This window comes from Rhinolophus sinicus, chromosome 18, assembly GCF_057876585.1.
Source record: "Rhinolophus sinicus isolate RSI-liver-muscle chromosome 18, RSI-T2T, whole genome shotgun sequence".
Classification (NCBI taxonomy): domain Eukaryota; kingdom Metazoa; phylum Chordata; class Mammalia; order Chiroptera; family Rhinolophidae; genus Rhinolophus; species Rhinolophus sinicus.
Window position 1 is genome coordinate 85,404,808 of NC_142518.1, and position 23,951 is coordinate 85,428,758.

General features: G+C 34.5%; 1 protein-coding gene across 7 annotated transcripts in view; it reads left to right on the forward strand.

The window, feature by feature from the left end:
• STAG2 (STAG2 cohesin complex component) overlaps positions 1 to 21,891 on the forward strand; it is a 124,651-nt gene extending 102,760 nt beyond the window's left edge. For 5 of the 7 annotated variants that reach the window (XM_019718171.3, XM_074324155.2, XM_019718173.2 and 2 more), the window contains exons 27-34: positions 689 to 837; positions 2,503 to 2,631; positions 6,434 to 6,657; positions 9,333 to 9,522; positions 9,614 to 9,724; positions 12,717 to 12,843; positions 13,797 to 13,874; positions 19,978 to 21,891. In XM_019718171.3, coding sequence (XP_019573730.1) covers positions 689 to 837; positions 2,503 to 2,631; positions 6,434 to 6,657; positions 9,333 to 9,522; positions 9,614 to 9,724; positions 12,717 to 12,843; positions 13,797 to 13,874; positions 19,978 to 20,001 — 1,032 coding nt within the window. In that variant the 3' untranslated portion in view covers positions 20,002 to 21,891. The remainder of the gene's footprint in view (positions 1 to 688; positions 838 to 2,502; positions 2,632 to 6,433; positions 6,658 to 9,332; positions 9,523 to 9,613; positions 9,725 to 12,716; positions 12,844 to 13,796; positions 13,875 to 19,977) is intronic. The other 2 variants (XM_074324156.2, XM_074324157.2) reach the window with 2 other exon arrangements.
• The last annotated feature ends 2,060 nt before the right edge of the window (positions 21,892 to 23,951 follow it).

Below are 23,951 nucleotides of genomic sequence, written 5' to 3' on the forward strand. Positions count from 1 at the left end.
AAATTCTAAACCTTTCACTACATTTTGCGAGATTGCTCTATAGAAAGGAAGGTTATCTCAATTTATATTCGCAGCAGATCACAATGCTCATTGCAGACAAAGTAAAAAATATTACAGTACAGCATCCCTATAAAATTGTACATAATCTCTATTTGGGGGATAAATCACTACAACGTCAGTGGTGGTTAACTTACTTTGGTACGTTTACTGTATTCTTATAATAGTAGTAGCAATTATCTGTTAAAAGCTTGGCAATTTGGTAGTTAAATTGCATTTTGTTTTGCTTTATGATGAAATATCTTGATGGTAAGATACATCATTTAAATGTAAATAGCAGAGCATAGTTGCCTAATAATTTGGTGGGTTTCCTTTTTCTTTACCTTTTTTTATGTAGTATTTTAATATCCAGTTAATTCCAGCAGAGCAGAATTCTGCCATAACTAACCTAAAAAGTTTCTAATGTCAATAATAAGATTCTAATGTCAATAATTCTAGAGTGAATATATGAAGTGCTACAATTTTGGTCGTTTGTATCATGTGTTTTAAAAATTCATGTTTTAGAATAAAATGCAGTGCCTCATTTACGGATTATCTAGTATATTTTAAGTAGAAAATATGGTATTTTAAAAGATGTGAATAATCCATAGTTATCAAAAATATTTAACGTGCTTTCTTTCTTTTCAAACAGCTTTTTAATGAAATGATACAGGAAAATGGCTATAATTTTGATAGATCATCCTCAACATTCAGTGGCATAAAAGAACTTGCTAGACGTTTCGCTTTAACTTTTGGACTCGATCAATTGAAAACGAGAGAGGCCATTGCTATGCTGCACAAGTAATCTCCAAATATTTCATTCACCCCTATTTTTTAATCATGCAATTCTTTTGAATCTAGCTCTTTTGTTAAGAATAATCAAATTCAATTGATGCTTTATTTTTTGTTTACACATCTATGGCATATCTCTTAAGTTAAGACCCAATTATAGTGCTATCTCCATTAACAAATAAGTTAGGACTAAAACTTCTCTCATAGAAAGTCTTTGCCCTAATTAAAACTACAAAATCTTTATGAATTATGTGAAGAAAAGCAGCATATATTCATCAGGTATTGCAGTATCTTTTTAACAACTTTTGTCATAATCTCACTGCTATTAGAGAAGTTTTTAAGATTTGGTTCCTTTGTTTCGAGCGTTCTCTTTCTGGTTCTGTTCTCTATCTTATAGTGACCTTTTCCCTTATTTTGAGCCACAACCTTCTTTCCGTCTGTATATATTCTTTGCCTTACAAAAATTGGAAATCTTCTAATTTTATTTGTGGTATGCAAGTTAGTGATCCATTATACTTTTAAGTATGAGTATATTTTAGACCTTTTGCATAACCACCACATGGATATTAATATCTTTATGTGTTGATTGTGGATAAAGATCCTTGCCTTTGGGAAAATCAAGAGGCTTAGAGTCTTTCATTGAAAGCTCTCTGCTCCCCGCCCCCGTGTGTGTATGTGCATATATATATATAATTTTCCCTGTCTCTTTTACTCGTCTTCCTTACTTAGTTATAACAGTATTAAATGTCTCCCTACAGAAATGTTTCTGCTGTTTAAATAAGTTAATCCCATACCTCCCCCAACTTTAATTTATTCTCTCCTTTCACTTTGCTCTAAAAGTCTCAATTCCTTTTTATGCCTTTTAAATAGATTTGATGAAAAATATAAATAAATTGAATGATACTTTTGGGTAATATTTAGGGACCACATATGTAGTAATTATTTTGAGAAGTAATATATATATAATGTGTGTGTGTGTGTGTGTGTGTGTGTGTGTGTATGTATGTATATATATATATATATATATATATATATATATATATATATATATATTCATGTAATAGCCTTACTTCTTTCCTCCCCATTTTCATCTGGATTGTTTTTTAACCAGTTACATTTTTATAATGTTGGGTTGTTGTCTTGATTGATAGAGGTATTTATTGTTAAATAAATATAGTTAAAATAGGCCCTGAGTGGAGTTTAATTTTTAATGGCTCATTACAAATTGTCTTTAGTCATTATTTTTAAGGTAGTCCTGTGTGCTTTAGTAGGTCTCCTTTATGTCTTAAAAAATACAGAAAATATATTCATCATTATGTTGAGAGCATTTGGGTTATTTTCTGTGGAAAAGAGAACCAAGGAAAGAATATAGACGTATCAAACTACGTTCAGTCTAGAGGCGAGCTGGTGTATTTCTGTGCCTCTGTGTGTTTTTGTTTTGAAGAAAAGAACAGTGGCATAAAGTGTAAATATATTTGTTCATTCTCACACTATAGCCTCTTTATTCTCACTATTCCTCAGATTAAATGCATGGCAAAAAAAACATTTTAGTAGTGGAATGAAAGTATAAAAATTTTCTTTCTAAGTTAATGAAAGTATAAAAATTTTCTTTCTAAGTTACTGAGTTTTGTATTGTAGTCCCTTAAATATTTGTTTGTCTTTTTTTATTTGCAGAGATGGCATAGAATTTGCTTTTAAAGAACCTAATCCACAAGGAGAGAGCCATCCACCTTTAAATTTGGCATTTCTTGATATCCTGAGTGAATTTTCTTCTAAACTACTCCGACAAGACAAAAGAACAGTGTATGTATTTGTTAAAAATATTCCATTTAATTTTGTTTTAGAATTCTTAAAGATAAATTGTTATGCTTGATTTCTCTCCCTCCTACATATAGAGAGTAGAACTGTAGGATTGCATTAATGCACAAAAATCTTTATACTTCAGAACTTTTATAATTTAAGGGTTGTAACTGTATTTTGTGTATAATACTCGAATTCTGTGAGTTCTCCTCACAGTGTAGTTGTGGCTTTAGAGGTGTAATTTGAATTCTTTATGTATCCTTATTTGCATTTTTGGCTTAGCCTAACTAAGGAGGGAGCATTTACCATGTTTCCCCGAAAATATGACCTAGCCGAACAATCAGCTCTAATGTGTCTTTTGGAGCAAAAATTAATATAAGACGCGGTCTTATTTTACTATAATATAAGACCGGGTCTTATATAATATGATATAATGTAAGACCAAGTCTTATATTAACTTTTGCTCCAAAAGACGCGTTAGAGCTGATTGTCCAACTAGGTCTTATTTTCGGGGAAACACGGTAATAGACAATTATATCGGTGATCCATCAGGAACATCTTAGCCTGTGGAAAGTAGAATTCCCCTTTTTAACTTTTTACTTTGACTACTGGTCCTCTCCTCAACAGATCATTTAAGCAGGATACTTTTCTGGTTTAGTCTCCTAAAATGGTGAGTTGATATTCTAAGAGAGCCCAACAAATGGAATTAAATTGCAAAATCTTCTACCCTCTCCCTCTTGACTAAAAGGGCAGAAGAATGTGAATAACTTATTTTATATTACATATATATTCCCTTCTGAAAGTCCACCAGTATTTTGCACTTAAAGATTGTATAGATTTTATATGAAATTCTAATGTACACAAAACTAATCTATGGTGAGAGAAATCATAGTAGTGGTTACTTCTAGGGTGAGAAACTGGATGGGAAAAAGAACACAGGGTACTTTCTAGGGTTATGGGAATGTCCTGTATCTTAAAATGTGTTACATGGCTGCAATCATTTGCAAAACTGATAACAATTGTACTCTTAATTTCTGTGTATTTTATTATATATAGATTTCTCCTAATTAAAAATTTCATTGACACTATTAGTGAAATACAAAGTAAAACAATGAAAAAACATTTCTCACTTAATAGGTTAGAAAAAATTAAGAAGCCTGATAGTCCCAAGTATTGCCAAGGATGTAGAGCAATAGAGACTTTTATACATTTCTGGTGATGGTGTAAATTGGTACAAGACCACTTTGTGGAGGAGCTATTCAGCAATGTCTAATAAAGTTTAATCTACCTCATAACCCACTAATTCTTTTCATAGGTAGATACGGTAAGGAAACTTGTGCACGTGTTTACTGGAGGACCATAAAAGAATTTGACTGTTGCATTGTTTGAATTAGGGAAAAGCTCAAAACAACCAACCATCAACTAGAGAATGGGGTCAATAGATTGATATACAATGGAATACTATACAGCAGTGAAAATGGTTAGAGTTTTTTCAAGTAAACATAATTCCTTAATTTTATTAAATACCCAGTCATTATTCAGATTTCCAGTAATCTCAGATGTCATAAATGATGTTCACTTTTATAGTTTGATTGAATTGGGATTGAAATAAGGCTGATATATATTCCAATTGATTATTCTGTTTTTGAAATCTTAAAAATTTCTTTCACCATTATTGAGCTATAATTGGCAAATTGTAATTTATTTAAAGTATATAACATCGTGGTTTTATATATGTATACATTATGAAAGGATTCCCATAATCAAGTTAATAAATACATCACCTCATATATTTACCTTTTTAAATGATATCACTTAAAAGTTTTATTCTTTTAGCAAATTTCAGTTGTACAGTGTTATATAATTATACATTATCAACTATAATCACCATGTTAAACATTAGATCTTCAGACCTCATTCATCTTTACTAAGAATTTTTTTCCAACTTTATTGAGATATAGTTGACATTTTTCCCCCTTCTTCCGCCTCACTCCGGTTCAAGCTGTTGTTTCTCAGTCTAGTTGTGTAGGACACAGCTCCCTGGCCCATGCTGGTATTATGAGCCTTATGCTCTCCACGGCTGAAGCAGTAGGTCACCAGTTGTTGGTCGCCGCTCACAGCAGCTCTCACCGACCTTCCCCTGCTCATGGCAGCCCATCTCCAGGGAGAGCTATTGTTCACGATCTTAGCTGTAGAGGGCGCAGCTCACTGGCCCATGTGGAAATCGAACCAGTGATCTCGGCACTAGGAGCACGGCGCTCCAACCACCTGAGCCACCAGGCTGGCCCGAGATATAGTTGACATTTAATGTGTAAGCTTAAGGTGTACAACATGTTGATTTGATACACTTATATATTGGGAAATGATTATCACTAGTGTTAGCTAATGTCAGTCTTCCAAAATGGTTAGATTTAAAAAACCTAATATTGACTGTGAAAAGTACCAAACCATGCTATGATGTTTATAGATAAATAAGTATTAAAAGTACAAAATATGCATGAGGATGATAAATAGAAAATTCATGTTAGTGGGAACTTCTGTGGCAGGGAAAAGGGCAAAGGGAAACATCATCAGGGAGGCTACTTACCTGAAATGTTCTGCTAAGCTCTATGATGGACACATAGTTGTAAATCTCTCTACTGGTGAGTGTATTTTGGCTCAAGCTCCATATCTTGTTGCAGACTAGTAACAGTTTTCAGACTGATAGTTCACAGACCATACATTCAGGAGTACTATACTACTGTGTATAGCTGAAATACATTGCAATTAAGAAGAACAATTAACACCAAGTTGTATGTGTTTGTAACTGTCTCCTATCCTCTCTCTTTAATGGTGTTCAAAACTGATGATTTTGAATTGATTGGAATTAGTCATTGTTATGACAGCAAGTATTTGAATTACACTTTATAGTTAGTTGACAAAAAATGTGTTCATGTATTTGAAACATAGTTTAGACAATATACAGCATTGAATTCTTAGGGTCAGAAGCCTGGGGTTATACTGCTTCTGTCATGGTTGTACTGCTTTCTCATTTTTATGACCATGGATATGTTACTTAACTTGTCCTTTTCTTTCCTCATCTGTCAGATGGGGAGAATGTCTCCCTCATACAATGTAAGAAATACCAAAGTTAAATACCAAAGTTAAAATACCAAAGAGAAAAACGCCTAGCACATAGCAGTCACACAAATGTTAGTTGAATTTTGATTGCTATATTACATATAATCTATAGAATCCTTGTGATACTTGGATCCCAAGGTAGATGTCTGACTTCTGTCAGGCTGAAACTTTTTGGCAGGTAGGGACCCTGTCTGATTCATCTTTTCTTTACATCCCCAGTGCCTGGGGCATAGTAGATGCTCAGCAAACACTAAGCTGAAATGCTCTGACTTATTTCATTTACTATGAAAATCTTCATAGAGACAAAGTTGCTCTTCAGTTTACTGATGTAGCTAGGGGTTGGTAAAACTGGGACTAGGACCCAAGTTGTGTGATTTTTAAATCAAGTCCTCCTTCCAGAAATATGACTTGAGTTTGTTCTTCTGGCACAGGCCTGAAAAGTTCAGGCAGAGACATCTTGAGAAAGAAAACACTAACGTCCTTTAATTGTTACTCTATGAAGAAATGTGGACTATCCAACATTACTTTGTTTCATTCTAACGTACTTTGCTATTTTTTAAATTTAATTCTAATTAAGTCATTGAATGTTCCATATGGTATGTGAGCCTTAAGATCATTAGGAGGAATAAAGAAAAAAGCTATGGCAGTTTGGTATCAAAGCTAATGGTTTCTACTTCTTTTTAAGGTATGTTTACTTGGAAAAGTTCATGACATTTCAGATGTCACTCCGAAGAGAAGATGTGTGGCTTCCACTGATGTCTTACCGAAATTCTTTGCTAGCTGGTGGTGATGATGACACCATGTCAGTAATTAGTGGAATCAGCAGTCGGGGGTCAACTGTGCGGAGTAAAAAATCAAAACCATCTACAGGAAAACGGAAAGTGGTTGAAGGCATGCAGCTCTCACTCAGTGAGAATATACTTTATTCTCTTTATATTTATCCCTTAACATTTACCAACTGAAGTGTCATTAAGGTTCACCTTATTTTTTTTGAGATATGTCCTGTTAAATAGTATCTTGCACAGTGTGTCTAGTTATATGTAAATATACTGTTCTAAGCATTTTTTTTTTACATAAACTCAGTCCTCACATCTCTGGGTACATCCTCATTTTTCAGATGAGAAAACTCGTGCAGTGAGGTTAAGTAACTTACGTAGGGTCACACAGACATTAAGTAGTAGAGCCAGGCAGTCTCACTCTAGAGCGCCTATTTTTTTTGATTACGGCGCTGTGCTGTATGCATAGTGATACACTCCGTTATAGAGCTAATTATTACCAAGAAGGTCAGCTTATCTAGTTTAAGTGGAGCAACAGATTCAGAGAGGTTGCAACTTTTGAATTTCTTTGAAGAGGTTGTTAATCACGAAGAACTTGATAGAAATACAAATTGCTGTCTGTAATCTTAGAGGTAGTAATGCGTTATGACACTTGAATCTCTTGGACTTCTAGCACTTCAGGGTTGGTTCAGAATAGGCCTGGAAACTTTCTTCCTTTCCTTAGGAACCTTTAAACAAATTGGCATAGTTGTCAAAATTTGTTCCAGTTATAACTGCTGAGTAACAAACTACTCCAAAACTTAGGACATAGCAGGGACATAACACCTGGTGCTTCAGCTAGGAAAACTCAAAGGCTCATGACTGGAATTGTATGGAAACATCTTCACTTACAGATATACTGTGTTTCTCCGAAAATAAGACCTAGCCAGACAATCAGCTCTAATGCGTCTTTTGGAGCAAAAATTAATATAAGACCCGGTCTCATATAATATAAGACCCGGTCTTATAGGAAAATAAGACCCAGCATATTATGTTATGTTATGTTATGTTATGTTATGTTATGTTATGTTATGTTATGTTATGTTTTATTTATTATATTTTATCCCAGTCTTATAGTAAAATAAGACCCAGATTTATATTAATTTTTGCTCCAAAAGACGCATTAGAGCTGATTGTCCAACTAGGTCTTATTTTCGGGGAACCACAGTAGTCTTAATATCCCAGTCAATGGGGAAATCTCTTTTATAGTATCCCTGACCAGTTAAAATAGAGCTGATGGTTTATAGGAAGTGAAAATAAATGTTCCTTTTTTAGTGGAAAATCAAAAGATGATTTCTGCACATCACTATAAATCTTTAAAAGTTTTTCTCACCTGGACAAATAGTTAATAGTTATTACAGATTTGTGCTGGACCATCAAACCTTTTCCTTAGATTTTATGGAGTACATATGAATTAGTATTTTTATAATATTTTAAAGGTAGATTATCAAACCAGATGCTTCAGTTTTTACAGAGTTGATGTTCACTCTTTGTTTAGGTTTTTGGAGACAGCCATGGAAATTGAGGCATTAATAAATTGGATAGACAAATACTGATTAGGATGGCTAGATCAGTGCAATTTTAAAGACAAAATTGGAGCCTAAACACAGTAGAACTTAAAGACTGATGTAATTATATTGCAGATTATGGAATTTATGTCTAATCCATCTCTTACTAGGGTATTAGCTAATAGCACATTTTTGTTTGCACTCTTCCCTTAAAAACTTACATGTATGCACATATGTGATTTTCTAATAAAATAGTTTTCCTTCAAACTCACATTCAATCATTCAAATGCTATTAATTTCCCCTCCCAAACCAGTGATTTTATAAAATAACTATGAATTTGGTAATACCTGCATGTGAATTTGTCTCTTATTAATCATAGCAGTATTTACAGGCACTTTGAAAACAAGGAGGTTTTTGTAGGTATGAAACCTGGTCTTTTTAGTCCAGTGCTTAACATGCATATGGATTTGTGCTCCCCTTGAAGTTGTTCCTAGGGCTTCTCAGCGGTGAGCACCCTATAGACTGGGAACCATTCTCCCATTGTGTCTGTTCCTGTTCCCACCTCTAATTCACCTGGGCTACACAGTTAGCCTCCTAATTGGCCAGTTTGCTCACTAGTTTTCATATTCTTAAGTCCACCTTCCACACTGCCACATCATACTTTGACTAAAACATGTAATCCACCACATTGCTTCCCTTCCTTAAAACCTTCAACAGTAGTTCCTCTTGTCGTAGTACAGCTAAGGCTTCTCATAAATTGATTCCTGCTTCTTTATTCATTCTATCTTTTGCCACTTACCCCAGGAGTACCAAAACTCTTAGTTTGAATCATGAAATGACTGGTTTTTGTAGGTCAAAAACTGCTGATTATCAGCAAATCAGTATGGTTCAGTTGTTTCATGCCTCAGTGCTTTTGCTTATGTTCTTCCCCCACCTAGTCCACCCAATGTCTACTCTAGTTAGAGGTCACTTCCAGGGAGCTGGCTCTGATCCCTCTCATTGCTCCCCTTCCACCTGTGCTTCCCTCTCTTCTAGCACTTACCACACTGTACTGTGATGGCATGTTTTCTTTCTCTACAACTAGACTATGGCAGCAAGGCCTGGACTTGCACCTTACATACCTTTCTATCCCCCTGTTCCAAGCACTTAGCATGTGGAAAGGAAAGCAACCAGATGTTTGCTGACCTCAACAGGTTGTATTAGATATCTGATTAGTCAAAATTAGTGACCCACCTCATTGCTGTTGGTTTTCTTTTTCAGCTGAAGAGAGCAGTAGTAGTGACAGTATGTGGTTAAGCAGAGAGCAAACCCTGCACACCCCAGTTATGATGCAGACACCACAACTCACCTCAACGATTATGAGAGAGCCCAAAAGATTACGGCCTGAGGATAGCTTCATGAGTGTCTATCCAATGCAGACTGAACATCATCAAACTCCTCTTGACTATAAGTAAGTACATTTGATCATTTTCTATACTATAACTTTATTAATTACATAGAAAAAAAGTTAAGTTAAAAGAAGAATAAAATTCTCCTTGAAGCACGCAGGTAACATGGATGTTAGCTCAAAGACAACAAGAGGAAGCAAGGCAACAACAGGAGAGAGCAGCAATGAGCTATGTTAAACTGCGAACTAATCTTCAGCATGCCATGTAAGTGAGAGTGCCTTATTGTCTGAGTCTAGGAAGTCCACTAATTCATTTTAACATACTCTAATGTGTGCCTTACTTAATAATTTCAGCAAACTCTATCTGGAGTAACTACGCTGAAATAATCAAGGAACTAAAAATTGGTCTTTCCAACAGAAGAAAAGAACTTTTTAAATATTAACCAGTTAGCTAGAGGACCAATCTTAGATTGCTTGATCTGTTGGAAAAGTTTAAATATGAATCCTTGTTTATTTTGGTACACAAAATTATAGCTAAAAATCCAGTTTTGTTACATCTTAATTCACTCCCCACCTTAGTTCAGGCCCTCATCTCTCATCTGAACTATTGTGTTAGCTAACTCAAAATCTTCCCTCAAATCTCCCATTTATCCTCTCACCAAACCCCTTCCCTTACTCCCCCCACCACCACTCCATCATTCACACTACCATCCAGAAGTACTATTCTATACTAAAAACCTGATCATGTAACTCTTTTACTAAAAACCTTCCCATGGCTCCCCATTGCCTGCAGGATAAAGTCCAAACTCCTTAGCTCATGGCATGCAAGATCTTTCAAAATATGGCCCCTGCCTACATTTTAGTATCATATCCCATTCCCTGGCAACTGGTAAAATCGTAAAGGAACAAGCTCAGATGTCACCTTACATGAAGCTGCGGTCATCTATGCTCCCATAATGCTATGTATACTTACATTTTTTATAGCACTTATACGTTGTTTTATAATTATTTGTTTATGAATTTCCCCTTTCTCTAGACTGTGAGCTCCTCAAGGGCAGGGATCACGTTCATTGCCTGTCAGTACTTGGCACATAAAAAGTGTTAAATAAATGTTGATCTTAAGAATAAATGTCCAATGCTAAAAGTGTAATTTAACTTTGAAATACTTTATTTTTACTTGACTCTGTAAGAGAGCTTTATAAATCTTTATTAGTTTTGGCTCTAAAAGAAATGTCAGGCAAGCAGTCTTTAGATGATTGGTACAAGGGGAAAGATGATGATTCTTATTATTTACGGTTTGGGGTTTGAAAGCTTTGTATTTATAATGTGGTATGTTTTAATACTGGGAGATAGTAATGGTTACCTTCTTTTAAAAATGTTTTGTTTTGTTGGTGTTTAAATGATGAGAATTTCACCCACTTTTCTTACATAAAAATTTATCTTGAGAGTTAGCCTATTTAAGTTTACGTTAGTTGTGTATGACAGTCTTAAGAACCTCTAAAAAAGTATACTCTATCACATGTATAGATTTTGATCTTAACTTGTCTTATGTGGCCGTTATCTATACTATCACTTGGTTCTGTCCCCTGTTCCTGTTTATATGGCCACATTCACCTTAATATATGTTCTTATTTCGTGCTGGATACAAGAACTAATTTCATAGATTCCACCGAGTCACCAGTCCAAATATTCTGGAATTCTGCTATGCAATCATTTGGTCCATATCTTTCCCTGAAAACTTTTCACCAGTCGCTAAGATCTTCCACAGCATCTCATTAATCGGTACCATTTTTCATTTTTTGCTTTTTAGTTTGTTTTGATTCTCCTTAGAGATAAACTCCCCCCACCCCGTGACTAGAAGAGATTATCCCAGTTAAATAATTACTACTGGAAGATTCTTTTGGTTGTTGTACCATAAATGGTCTATTGCGTGAGACTTTAAAATACTTTTGTTTTATGCTTTTTCTGTAATGATATTTGCCCTGTAACTGAAAATACTTCCAAATTCTCTCGATTTGTTTCACATATATCTTCCTTATACTCCAAATGAAATGCAGAATGGATTTTTGGTTTTCTATGACATGACCCACAAAGCACACATGTTTGCTTCACAGTTGCTTTCACCAAATACAGTAAAATTATTTACTATCTAGAAAGTTTAGGAAATAGGGACCATTGTCAACATGTTTGTCCAGGTAGCATGGATTAGACATCATTATCTTTTAAGACTCAACATAGTGTTGTATACATTGTAAGCTACCATTCAGTAAATAATTGATTTGGGGGAGGGGAATCTTTCAATAAGTGAGAAAATAAAGAAACTTTGGCAACACTGGGGAACGAGAAGTCACCCTCAATTTCACTATTACATTGAAGTATGCTGATCTGGGCTAATTTGTGAACTTGAAATTTGAGTTTATTCTTTATAATTATGTGCTAATGTACGTAGTTTTTGTTCTTAATTTTTATTTTTCTATGTATGTCTTAATTTTGAGTTTCCTAGAACATAGAATCTAAGTTTCAGCATAAGTGTTGCTCATTTCTTCCTGAAGCAGAATTATTTTCTTTCAGTATATCTTACAACATTTGATGCATATTTCTCTTGCAATATTCATCACATTTTGTCATAATTATGTTTCCTACAGTAGACTGTGAGCTCCTTGAGGGCAGGAACCATGTCTTACCTTTTTTTTTTTTTATCAATTACAGTTGCCATTCAATATTTCATTTTTTTTTTGGCATCCATAGGACACAATAGAAGCCTGACACATATATAGTAGGCATTGTGTGAATGCATGAGTGCCTGGTATACATTAGGTACTGAGTGAATGAATAAGTGGTAGGTAAAATTAACATATATTAATGAAAATATGTGTATTCTGAAAATATCATTTCTCTGGTCTTTGTTTTCTATTTGTTTATTAATTTATATCCTGCCTACTATCAAAAAGGATTTGAGGTATCTTGTCTGTTCCCATGTGGGAGATTCTCATTGACCTTTTACATGGGATAGCAGAACTATCAAGCCAAACGTATTGAAGGAATGTAGACTGAACATAACTCCTGAGCATTTTCAGACAAGTGAACGTTGGGCTTTTGACATCATTGATGATAAGATCAATGCCTAATCATTTTCCCTGACCTTTAACTCCATCATTTGCCATTACACTTGACTATAGAGAGCCACATAGTTGCTGCCAGTATGTTAACAGTCAGAGCCCTGGTTCAGCCCTTGAACTTGTGTTGTATTTCTCTAGTCGGCGTGGCACAAGCCTGATGGAGGATGACGAAGAACCAATTGTAGAAGACGTTATGATGTCCTCAGAGGGGAGGATCGAGGACCTCAACGAGGGCATGGACTTTGACACTATGGACATAGACTTGGTGAGGAGCCTAGTGATTGCTGTATGATTTTCAGTTTAGATCCTTCAGGAATAAAGTTGGATGTTTATTAGAGGCGACAGGTACTTGCCATGAAAAGTCAGTTTTGCCAAATTATAAAATAGTTGTTTTATAAGCACACTACAAAACGAGTGTTTAGGTGTATGCGAAAGTATTGAGGAGAGGGTGGGGTTGGTGAGGGAATTAGATGATTAATTTTCAGATTGATTTAGGAATGTATAGATTAAAAGAATACATTTGCTTACTTAATATCATACTAAGTATCACATCACCTTGTAATTTTCCATTTATTTACCATTATCAAAACAATGCATTATTAACTTGATACCCTGTTTTTCAGATGAGTTTTCATATCAGATAATACAATTACTTCCTCTTGGAAGTTAAATATATGTAAAAGTATGTTTTTATAATTATTACATCGTATATATGATTAGGGCTTTGTCTTATACAAAATGCTTCTACATACTTCATTTTACCGTGTCTCATTCAACATTGTGAGGGAGATTGAAAGGATTGAGGAGACCGAAGCTTAGACACTTAGCCTATCCAAGGGAACAAAACTAGTAAGCAGTAAAGCTGAGACTTACAAGCCAGGTCTCTGATTCTACTTTTCAGTGTACCATGGTGTATTCTCCTTAAAAGGAAGAAATAATTAAGTGGCTTTTTTCAGAGTAGTATATATAATTTGGTGCCTTTATAGGAAAATGATATGAGAGAGGCAGTTTTTGTCTTTTAGAATTTCCACGAATGAATTGCGTTTGTATATTTTAACATTCTGTGGTTTGAATATACAGTATTTTAAGTATTGTAAGGTACACTTGCAACTACATGGGCTTGTGAACACTTAATGATAATTAATTTCAGTATTGTCAGTTACTATCTGGCTTACAGACACTGCAATTGTCAACTTCCTTTCTTTTCCCCCCCCTTAGCCACCGTCAAAGAACAGACGAGAGAGAACAGAACTGAAGCCTGATTTCTTTGATCCAGCTTCAATTATGGATGAATCAGTAGGTTTCATTTAAATGTACCCCAGGACTTCAAAATCAAAGTTATAGGCAGCCCCTACATTTGAGGTTGAAGAACTCAGGCAGCACATCAAGAATGGATTAAAAACAACTGGACAGGAGAAAGAGGCAGGCAGGAGGGATTTCAGGGGAAGAGGGTGAGAAGGATGAAGCAGTCGTGCTGACAGATTAAAAGTGCCTTTGAATCCCTAGCCAACTGGGACTTGAGTTAAGGAATTTGAACTTTTCCTGTGGGCTTGAGTTACCCATTGAAGGATTTTGAATGAGGGAGCGGCATAATCAGAATTGTGTTTCAGAAAGATTTCCTTGGCATTTAGAGATGGTAAGATGAATGAGAGTAATAATCATCATATGAAGATATGGTGAAAAATAGAACTGAACGAAGGATTTGATGATAAAGAGAAGGGGATTGAGATAATTGGTTATTGTTAAGTACTGTCAATTCTAAAATACGTTTTATATCAGTCCCCGCTGCCATATTTTCCCCAACAATGCTTTGGTTCATTCAAGCCCACCATAGTTTTCACCTGGACTATTGCTACTGCCTTTAAACTGATCTTGCTGTCACACCCTCCTTTCTCTCTTTTGAGGTCATCTTTAGACAAACCACGTTGGGATCCTTTTTAAAGGTTTTTCTCAATCTCACATATGCATATAAATCATCTGGAGGTCTTATTAAAACGTAGATTCTGCTTCAGTAGGTCTGGAGTGTGACCTGAGATTCTGCATCTCTAGCAAATGATATGGATGCTTCAGGTCTGCAGACCATACTTTGAGTAGCACAGGTGACCTAGGCTTATACCCATAAGCCTATATTTTAAGTTCATATTAAAATATATGGTTCCCTGATAATCCAGTAGTATGTATCTCCCTAATTTGTTAAATAAAACATAAAGGTAGTGATTGTGATGAGGAGTAAAATAATCTTTTCTAGTGGATGTGATGAAATGCATTAATTCATCAATTTATTGAGCTAGAAGTTGGTGCTAAAATGAATAAGATGCTCTCCCTGCCCCCAAGGAGTTTCTATTCTAATACACCTTGATTATCACTTTGAACTGAAAAGGTCAGAACGCTATTATTTGAGAGCTTATGTGTCTGGCACTATGCTAGGTAGTAGATAGGAATGATTTAGTTTGATCCTCTCAGAAACCTGGTAAAAAAGGTGGTGGGATCCCAGTTTTAAACGCAAGCAAACTTGGACTGAAGAGGTGGTCAGTGACTTTCTCAGAGTTATAAAACTTTGTGTCAGAGTAGTAATTTGCTCTGAGTTCCTTTTGAGTTAAAAATTGCATGCTGTCTCTTCTGTTGTATTTCCCAGAACTTAAAATCAGACCTCGTTTGGAAGAAACATGAAGAAAAGTAATACCGAAATTGAAATGATTAACTTATAGTCAGAATTGATACGGGCAGTTAGAGATCTCCTTATTTTTTCATGTGTTCATTCTAAACTCTGGAAAACTTGAGGCATTTGTTTCCTTAATCACTTAACCAGATTTGCAAAAAGGTTTTCTTCATTTAACATTTAGAGGAAACTACAATCTGAGTGATGCCAAAGATAAGGACCTCATAATTATTTATAGAAAGTTTTTGGCATTCTTGTGTTTCTTGAATATGTTATAACTAAGGTGATAGTAGTTTCAGCTGCTTCTAAAATTAGGGAAATGCGCACATGCATTTATACCTGTAGTTTTATAGTATTACCACATGATGGCAGCAATCACATAACAGTTCTCAGTCTTTAAAGGTTCACGTATCTTTAGGAGACTTTGATCACATATACAGAGGGTATACATATTTTAAGAAAGGAAAACTGTATTAAAATTGTAATACTCAATATATACTGATAACAAAAGATGAATACAGGTCGCGTTTGACTTCTGCAATTACAAGAGGTGCTCAAAGTGGGTACCATCAGCGTCCAGACACTTCTGATTATAACGAACTGCTTGAGCAATGCTGACCAAAGTGTGCACTTGTATACATTTTTTGGCACCCCCGGTATATTTAAATTAACACCAGTTTATTTTTAAATATGCATTAAACTTTACCTCATTGTCTCAATAATAACTTAAGAAATGGGATAATGGAAAATTTTAATACAAACATCTGTGTTGCCCTTACACAATAGCCTATGTGTTTTTACTCAAGCATGTGATTAAAACAATAGTAAAATTGGAACTTAAATCCTTTTACACCCAATTCTAAGATTCTCTAATTCTAAGTGAAATAACCCAAAGCATCCTAGTGTAGATACTTTAGGTTATTACTAAGTAAATCCTAAGTATATCTTTTGTAACCTGATATCCATGTAATTCAGAAATGGGAATATAAAGCTGCAAGCAGATCGGTTTTGGGTTGCATATACATAAGATTCTAGATTTATGATTTAGTTAATTTTATATCTGGAAACAGTATTGGTTTATCCTACTGTACCAATGGTTGCTTTCAGCTACTGGTGGGTCAGTATTGGCACAACACACCAAAGCTTGTGCTTTTAAAATATACATGAAGTGTTTATTAGTGTTAACACCAGAAACAGGTATAGTTTGTCAACACAAAAAAGGAATGTGTCACTAATGTCATTCTCCAGTGTTGAGATTCTCTTATTTAGAAGTATCTAGTATAAAACTAGTAAAAGAATGGTTCAGTATGACAGCCAATTTAATGTTCTAGTAGAAGAATCTCTTTATACCCCAGTCTGTACAAAAATAAAACAAAATCTATTGAGGTTGTTTCCAGTTAGGCACACTGTTTTGAAAGAACTTGAGTTCATCTTCATGCTACACTCTAAGAATTGCTAATTAAGATTTTATCCTTTCATTTATCATCAGGCCTTCCCTTCCTTACCCAGAATCACAGAGTATTATGGCTAGAAGGGACCTTTACACATCTAGGCCTCTTTGGTGGAAATAGTGTCTAACAACCCAAACTCTTATTAACCAAAGAAGGAGAACCCTGAACCTTGTTGGAAGGTGGGGGAAGACAAGGGGTGGGTAGTGGTGGTTGTTTTGGTGGATGTCAGGTAAGAAATGGGATGTATTAATTTTATTTGTTCTCATCACTGGAGATTCTGAACACTTAACAATTCACTACAGGGAGGCTACAATCAGATAAATAGTTTCCTGGTCTGAAAATACACAGTTCCTTTAGATCGAAATAATACATGAGTTTTTTGGTTGTTATTTTTTTTACTTTTGCTAAAGTGATATTTAATTTACAAGTAAGAGCTCTCTGTAATCCCAATCTTAACTCATTACCTCTGGCTTCTATCTAATATCAGTTGTTAGGAGTTCATTATAGTATTTGAAAATATCACTTAATTATCATAGTAAGTGCTTGAGTTATAACTGAATAGCCTAACTTTTAGTATATATAGCTCAAAGGTACCACTTATTTAATGAACAAGGGAGAGTTGCTCCATTATCTGCTGTTACTTTTTTAAGTTAGTGCCAAGTAATTATTAGATCTTGCCTAAATTCTTTTCTCAACTGGATTGTATAGAAAAGCATCAATATAAGTTTGTTTGCCCAGATTTCACATTACTTATTTGATTTCTTAAAATTTATAGTTCTATTCTTTCACTTAGGCCAGATTTTATATAGAAAACTTCCTGTTTTCTACATAGTTGTATTCTTGGATGTTTTGGGTCTGCAGGTTCAAATGCTTTTTTTCCCCCCAGTTTCCTTTTTTAAAATTTTTATTAAATTTATTGGGGTGACATTGGTTAGTAAAGTTATGTAGGCTTCAAATATACATTTCTATAATACATCATGTATATATTACATTGTGTGTTCACCATCTAGAGGGGTCATTGCTCCTTCCATCACCATATATTTGACCCCCTTTTCCCTCTTCTACCATCCCTCCTTCCCCCTTGCCCTCTGGCAACCACTAAACTGTTGTCTGTGTCTGTGAGTTTCTGTTTGTCTTGTTCGTTTATTCCTTTCAGTTTTATACTCCACATATGGTATATGGTTCTCAACTTTTTTTGACTTCGCATGATAATCTCAAGATCTGTCCATCTTGAGTGTACGCATAGTGTAGTGTCACACATGGCAATATTTCATCTTTTCTTATGGCTGAGTAGTATTCCATTGTATGTATGTACCACACCTTCTTTATCCAATCATCTATCAAAGGACACTTCAGTTGTTTCCATGTCTTGGCCACTGTGAATAATGCTGCAATGAACATAGGAGTACAAAAACCTTATTTTTTGAGGAGCCGCCATATTGTTTTCCATAGCAGGTTTACCAATCTACTTTCCCACCAGCAGTGTAGGAGGATTTCTTTTTCTCCACAACCTCTCCAACACTTGTTATTACTTGCCTTGTTGATAATAGCCATTCTAACAGGTGTAAGGTGGTGTCTCATTGTGGTTTTGATTGGCATTTCCCTAATAGCTGGTGAAGTTGAGCATTTTTCATATCTCTTGACCATTTGTATGTCTTCTTTGGAGAAATGTCTATTCAGGTCCTCTGCCCATTTTCAAATTGGATTGTTTTTTTGTTCTTGCATTGTGTGAGTTCTTTATATATTTTGGATATTAGCTCTTTATCCGAGGTGTGTTTTCAGATACCTTCTCCTATTCGGTTGGTTGCTTCTTTGTTTTGTCCGTGGTTTCTTTTGCTGTGCAGAAGCTTTATAGTTTGATATAGTCCCATTCATTTATTTGTGCTTTTACTTCCCTGGACTTGGAGGTCAAATTCATAAAATCCTCTGTGAACCGAAGGTCCATAAGTTTAGTACCTATGTTTCCTTCTATGCAATTTATTGCTTCAGGTCTTACGCTTAGGTCTTTGATCCATTTTGAGTTAATTTTGGTACATGGTGACAGAGAGCAGTATACATAGTTTCATTCTTTTGCACTGGCTTTCCCATTTTCCCAGCACTATTTATTGAAAAGGCTTTCTTTTCTTCGTTATATATTTTTGGCTCCTTTGTTGAAAATTACCTGCCCATGTATATGTGGGTTTATTTCTGGGTTCTCAATTCTATTCCGTTTGCCTGTTTGTCTTTTTCTGCTAATACCATGCTGTTTCAATTGTCTCTTTGTAGTATAATTTGAAGCCTGGGAGTGTGATACCTCTGGCCTTGTTTTTTTCCCCTCAGGATTGCTTTGGCTGTTCTGGGGTCTTTTGTGATTCCATGCAAATCTGATGATTGTTCTATTTCTTTAAAAAATGCCGTTGGGATTTTGATGGGGATTGCATTAAATCTGTGTATTGTTTTGGGTAGTATGGCCATCTTAACTATGTTGATTCTTCCAATCCATGAACATGGAATAGCTTTCCATTTCTTTGTGTTGTTTTCAGTTTCTTTTAATAATATCTTATCGTTTTCAGTGTGTAGGTCTCTCACATCTTTTCTTGTTTATTTCTAGGTATTTTATTGTTGCAACTGCAAAAGGAACTGTTTTCTTTTGTTTTGCTTTTTCCATTTGTTTTTCTCAAATTTCATTGTTAGTGTATAGGCATGCAGTGGACTTTTGTACATTGATTTTATATCCAGCAACTTTACTCTATTAGTTTATTGCTCTAATAGTTTTTTGGTGGAGTCTTTAGGGTTTTCTATATAAAGGATCATGCCATCTGCAAAGAACGTGACAATTTAACTTCTTTATTCCCAATTTGGATTCAAATGCTTTTTTAAAGAACTATACCCACTTCATAGTGCAGATGACTAAGTTTGCAAGACATTCTTAAGCTCTTTCCAATAAACGTGTGCCAGAAGTATATGTCAAGAAGCACATTCGTTTGGTCATTCAACAAGTGTTGAGTGTCAATGTTTAGGGCATTATCTAGGCATTAGGGGTGTGTGTAAACATACAGTTGAGACATGGTCCCTCCTTTTAGTTACATTTATCAGGTAAGTAGCATCTTGATTAGGTCTGATGTTATTCCATTATATATTGATGATCATTTTAATTTTAGAATTGCATATCTAAAGAGGGGAATTCTTCAAAGTGGTTTTATTAGCATATTAAAATTAATGTTAATCAAGTATTGTAATAATTTATAGATACATTTTGCAAAGAGATGAATGACAATTTTAACAAGATTTTTTTTTCCTCTCTCATTAGGTTCTTGGGGTGTCAATGTTTTAATACCAGTACACAATTAAATCTCTGGTGAAGTCATTTTCTAAATGGAAGAGGAAATTTTAAAATAAAGTGTGGTAGATACAGTGAAATTCTGTACAGATTTTTCTCTAAGGAGAATATGACATGCTTATGCTTACCAAGATCAAGTGCATTGAGGGGCAGTTTTGTTTGCCTGAAAAAAGTAAAGGACAAGTAAACAATTTGATGATAAGCTACAGTTTTTCTTAGAAAGTAAATATTTTATTTATGCGCTGTTAGTTGGCTTTTGAATCAATTATTTCATGCTTTTTCTAAAGAAAATATAACAATCTGAAGAGGCATTTGGTACAGACATGAATCTCTCACATTTATTTACTGGGTGTACTAAGTAATGATGACCTCTGCTGGATTTCTGTTTACATCCAAGAAACAAAGTTAAGGAGGGATTTATTCCCGTACCCTGAAATTATTGGACAGAGTTGTTTTTAGCGTTCTAAATTTCAGTGCTTACAACATCAATCAACAAAGCTTTCTTTTAAATATTGTAATTGTGGAGAGAAGTAAACTTATAAGCAGAACTTTTACAATTTTTTCATCTAAAGTGTATTTTAAGATATTTTTAAAATCCAAGAGCTTCTCTATACTTTTCAGAAATATCCAGATGCAGTGAACTGCCAGAAGGTAACCAGTCTCAAACATGCTTATCCCATTATCAATCCTGAAAGTTTGCTTGTCCTTTAAGATAAAAATGTAATGTTGTGATATTCCTTCCAGTAGTGCCACTGTATTTTGTCTCCAAATAAAAGAAGCTTATTGTAGTATGTTTGCAGAAAAATTCTAAACAAAAATTATACAGCTTATTAGAGTGTGGGAATAGGGATCTAAATTTTAAATAAAATTATATATATATAAATTGGTGCTGATTTTATAATTGCGCAGTTTGTTTAGTTTTTTCTTACTTTTAAATTCCAACTTAAAATTATGAGGTTTCAGAAATATATTGAAAGTTTAACAATGTTTAAAAATAGAAAAGCATGAGTGTTCATGCTTTAAAATGATTTTTAAATTTGTATTTTATATTGTTTTATCTATGTCTTTGCAAGCAGTCTTCAGGTTAAAGATACTTCTAACAGGTTACAGTACATTTTCTCTGTATGTAAATTAGGTGGGATAATAGAATTCATAACCCATAATATTCTTTGAAAGCTAAGCTTTAAACTTCATTTTATGTCCTTTCACAAATAAATTAGTTTAAAACAGAAAGTGGCTACTTGCCATTTTGACATCAACTCATTTTGCGAGGCTTAGGCAGCTAGACATCGTTTAAAACAAAATATTAACTTATATTACATGTGTATCTATCTTTTGTCAGTCGTCTCTCAGTTCTTGAGGTACATTATTTTAATCATTCCATGCCTTAATATGCTTGCAATACAAGAATATCTTCAGATGGGTGAATACCAAAAGGCTTCCAATTTCTTAGAAATCAACAAGCATTAGGCTGTGGTAGCCAAAAACCATAGGTTAACTAAAAGATCATGATGAAGTACAATTATTTTATTAAATCATGGTTAATAACAAATGAAACCAGACTTGTTTAACAAATTTTCCATCAACAAATAACTGTTATGTGCAAAGGTATTACCTATGTTGTTTTTCACACCACTGCATTTACTAGAACTGCTGAGAGGACTGTATATATGATTTTAAACCTAAGTTGATTTTTTTTCTCACTCTTGAAAGGAGTACTTTTTTGTGAAAGCAGTTCTTACAGCTTTGTTTTCAACCAGCTAAAAATGTTTTATATATTACTCTAACCTGTTGTCCTCCACATTCTATTGTCCTAATTGTACTGTTTTCTGATTTGTATTTATGTCTTGAGACAGTAACTTTTTGAATAAAAATAAACCTACAGTATGTTGTATGTTTTATCTTTTGTAATTGAAAGAGGGGAATGGCTATAAATGGTTTAGAAAGTGTACCTTATCACACCTTTTGACATGTTTGGGTGGGAATAATTTATAGAAAACATTGCCATTTTATGTTTTTAATAAATTGCATATTTTAAAATGAGACTAAATCCATAATTGGGCTATTACTTTAAAATAGAAACCCATGACCATTATTACTTTAATATTTATGTGGCATGGGTTAAACACTCTTTAAAATGTCTGTGTATTCATCCCGGATACATATGAGTGCCTTCTATGTGCTAGGCATGTGTTAAGAGAGCTAACATTATACAAGATAGACAAGGTTCCCCCTCAGATCTAGTGGGGTAAATAAGTAAGGAAGGAAACATCATAAACTTGTAATAAATGCTATCAGGGTGTGCTGAGCTGAAGAATGAGTGAGAGAGAGTGTGTTTGTCTAAAACCTCTTAGTTAAGGGTCTTGTGCTTGGAGGTGAGTGAAAGCCAACGTTTGAAAAAGAAGTTTCTAATAAAATTTTTTATTGAAAACTCTTACAGTCTTCAATGTGTTAAGATTTGCATTGTCCTCTTAAAAAATGATTCAAGCAGTATAACATTAGCACATTGGTCATTTAGGCTAGTTTGTAGATCATATAAGGCCAGTCCTCTGTTAATGGGGATTCAGAACTGAACACATTAAATGATAGCTGATAGCTGGGCACTGTTTTAAGTGGTTTACATGTAATAACATTAATCATCATAATAGGTGATACATGTTACTATCCCCCAATCTATACCCACCCCCACCCATCCACCCATTTTTTTTTAATCAGAAGTCAGTGAGGAAAATGTACAGAGAAGCTAGAATTCCTTGGGCAAGGTTAGATAGCTGGTAAGCAATGGTGTTGACATTCAACCCCAGGGAGTCTGGCTGCAGTCAAGTCCTGAAAGCACCGACACTGTTTAATGTATAAGGATAACAGATACTTGGATAAAGATAAAATAGCACATTATTCATTGTGCCATAGTGAAGAAATGGAACACCTAATTGAGTGGTGTGAATCAACATTGCCCGTAATATGCTACCAAGCTGGCTTCTATAAAGAGTATAAATTAAATCTGAGCCCATCGATAGTTACTAGTTACTAGTTACTAGTTTTTAAAGTTGAGGGGATAGGAATAGGATAACGCAGAAGAGATGTCTTCAATATCCTGCCACAAGTAATTTATAAAGATTCACATGGATAAGTTTCCAGGTCTAATAGGTTATTCTGGTAACTATAATGACTCACCAAAAGAAAATAAATGCAGCAATAAAGCTTTTAGTTATGAGGAAACTAGGTGAAGTTCACTATCACTTCAGGTCAACAAATCTTGCTGACTGCTGCTGAGCAAAGACCAATAGGAGGCCTGGCAATTAAAGTTCGTGAACTTGTTGCAATGATGTTGCTAACCTTTTTTGATATCAGGGATATTCATTATGAATTTGTACCAACTGGACAAACAGTTAACCAAGTTTACTGTTTGGAAGTGCTGAAAAGGGGGCAGCATAAATAACCATGGATGTAAGAACTCTAGTAACTGCTTAGGGGTGGGTGGGGCAAGACTGGGAGATAGTTGGCCATCCACTCACTACGCTGCCTCACATCAGCGATAAAAATGAAGGGCATTCACAACTGGTATCTTTGGTAACGTAAGTGTTAACTTGCAATGTTCTCAACTGGAAAATACAAAAAAAAAAAAAAAGAAATAGGGTGTCTTTTTTTAAAAATTTTTTACTAAATTTATTGGGGTGACAATTGTTAGTAAAATTACATAGATTTCAGGTGTACAATTCTGTATTACATCTATAAATCAGAAATAGGGTGTCTTTAAATGAGTTGCCATAAATTGATTTAATAATACGGATGTTTTAGTCACTTTAGGCCTCATTCTACCATTGAGAAAAACAATGCTTTTCCTAGTTTATCGGTTGTGTAGATATATTAAAAATGACCTGTAAATTTCTGAAAAGTAGGTTCCTCAATTGAAATCAGTAAAAACTTGATAGTGCAAATTTAAA